The sequence below is a fragment of the Pyrgilauda ruficollis genome, unplaced genomic scaffold (genome assembly GCF_017590135.1).
Source record: "Pyrgilauda ruficollis isolate IOZ18807 unplaced genomic scaffold, ASM1759013v1 scaffold5043, whole genome shotgun sequence".
NCBI classification, from domain to species: Eukaryota; Metazoa; Chordata; class Aves; order Passeriformes; family Passeridae; genus Pyrgilauda; species Pyrgilauda ruficollis.
The window spans coordinates 1-628 of NW_024526649.1; the positions used below are offsets into that span (position 1 = coordinate 1).

Consider the following 628-nt stretch of genomic DNA (forward strand, 5'->3'; position numbering starts at 1 on the left):
GTGTCCGTGTCCCTCACCCCTCCCGAACTCCATTTCCCATCATGCCCCGCTCCCTCCTCCCTTTCCGTGCCGCCGCGCGCGCGGGTCGTGACGCCACCCGCCGCGCCGTGACGTCACTTCGGCGCCGCCATGCTGCCGGCGCTGAGGCGCTGCCGCCCGGGGCCCGTCCCGCTCCCGGCCCTGGCGGCCGCGCTGGGCCCCGGCCCCTTCCCGGGGCTCTGCCCCGCCTGGGCCCCGCGGGCGGTGCCGGCGCGGGGCCGCAAGAGCCGCCACGACCCCCCCGCCAAATCCAAGGCGGGCCGCGTGAAGCTGCCGCCGCCCGTGGACCCCGAGGAGCTGCTGGTGGTGCTGGAGCGGTACCGGCAGCACCGGCTGGTGCTCAGCGCCCTCCGGTACCGGCGTGGGGATGGGTGGTGGGGCAGGGCTGGGCTGTGGAGATGGGGAGTTCTGAGGGGCTGGAGCCGGGGGGCGGCTGTGGGGCAGGGGAAAGGAACGGGCTGTGGGGCAGGGGAGGGTCGGGACTGGTTATGGGGCTGAGGAGGGCTGGGGGTGGTTGTGGGGCAGGGGAAGGTCGGACATGGGCTGGTCTGGGGCTGGTTATGGGGCTGAGGAAGGCTGGGGGCCGTTG

General features: G+C 75.3%; 1 protein-coding gene across 1 annotated transcript; it reads left to right on the forward strand.

The window, feature by feature from the left end:
- Positions 1-111: 111 nt before the first annotated feature.
- LOC121360474 (28S ribosomal protein S26, mitochondrial-like) lies at positions 112-400 on the forward strand (the record flags this gene model as incomplete). Its single annotated transcript, XM_041480323.1, has 1 exon — positions 112-400. A coding segment is annotated over exon 1 (271 nt), but the record flags the coding sequence as incomplete, so codon positions are not given.
- Positions 401-628: the final 228 nt, after the last annotated feature.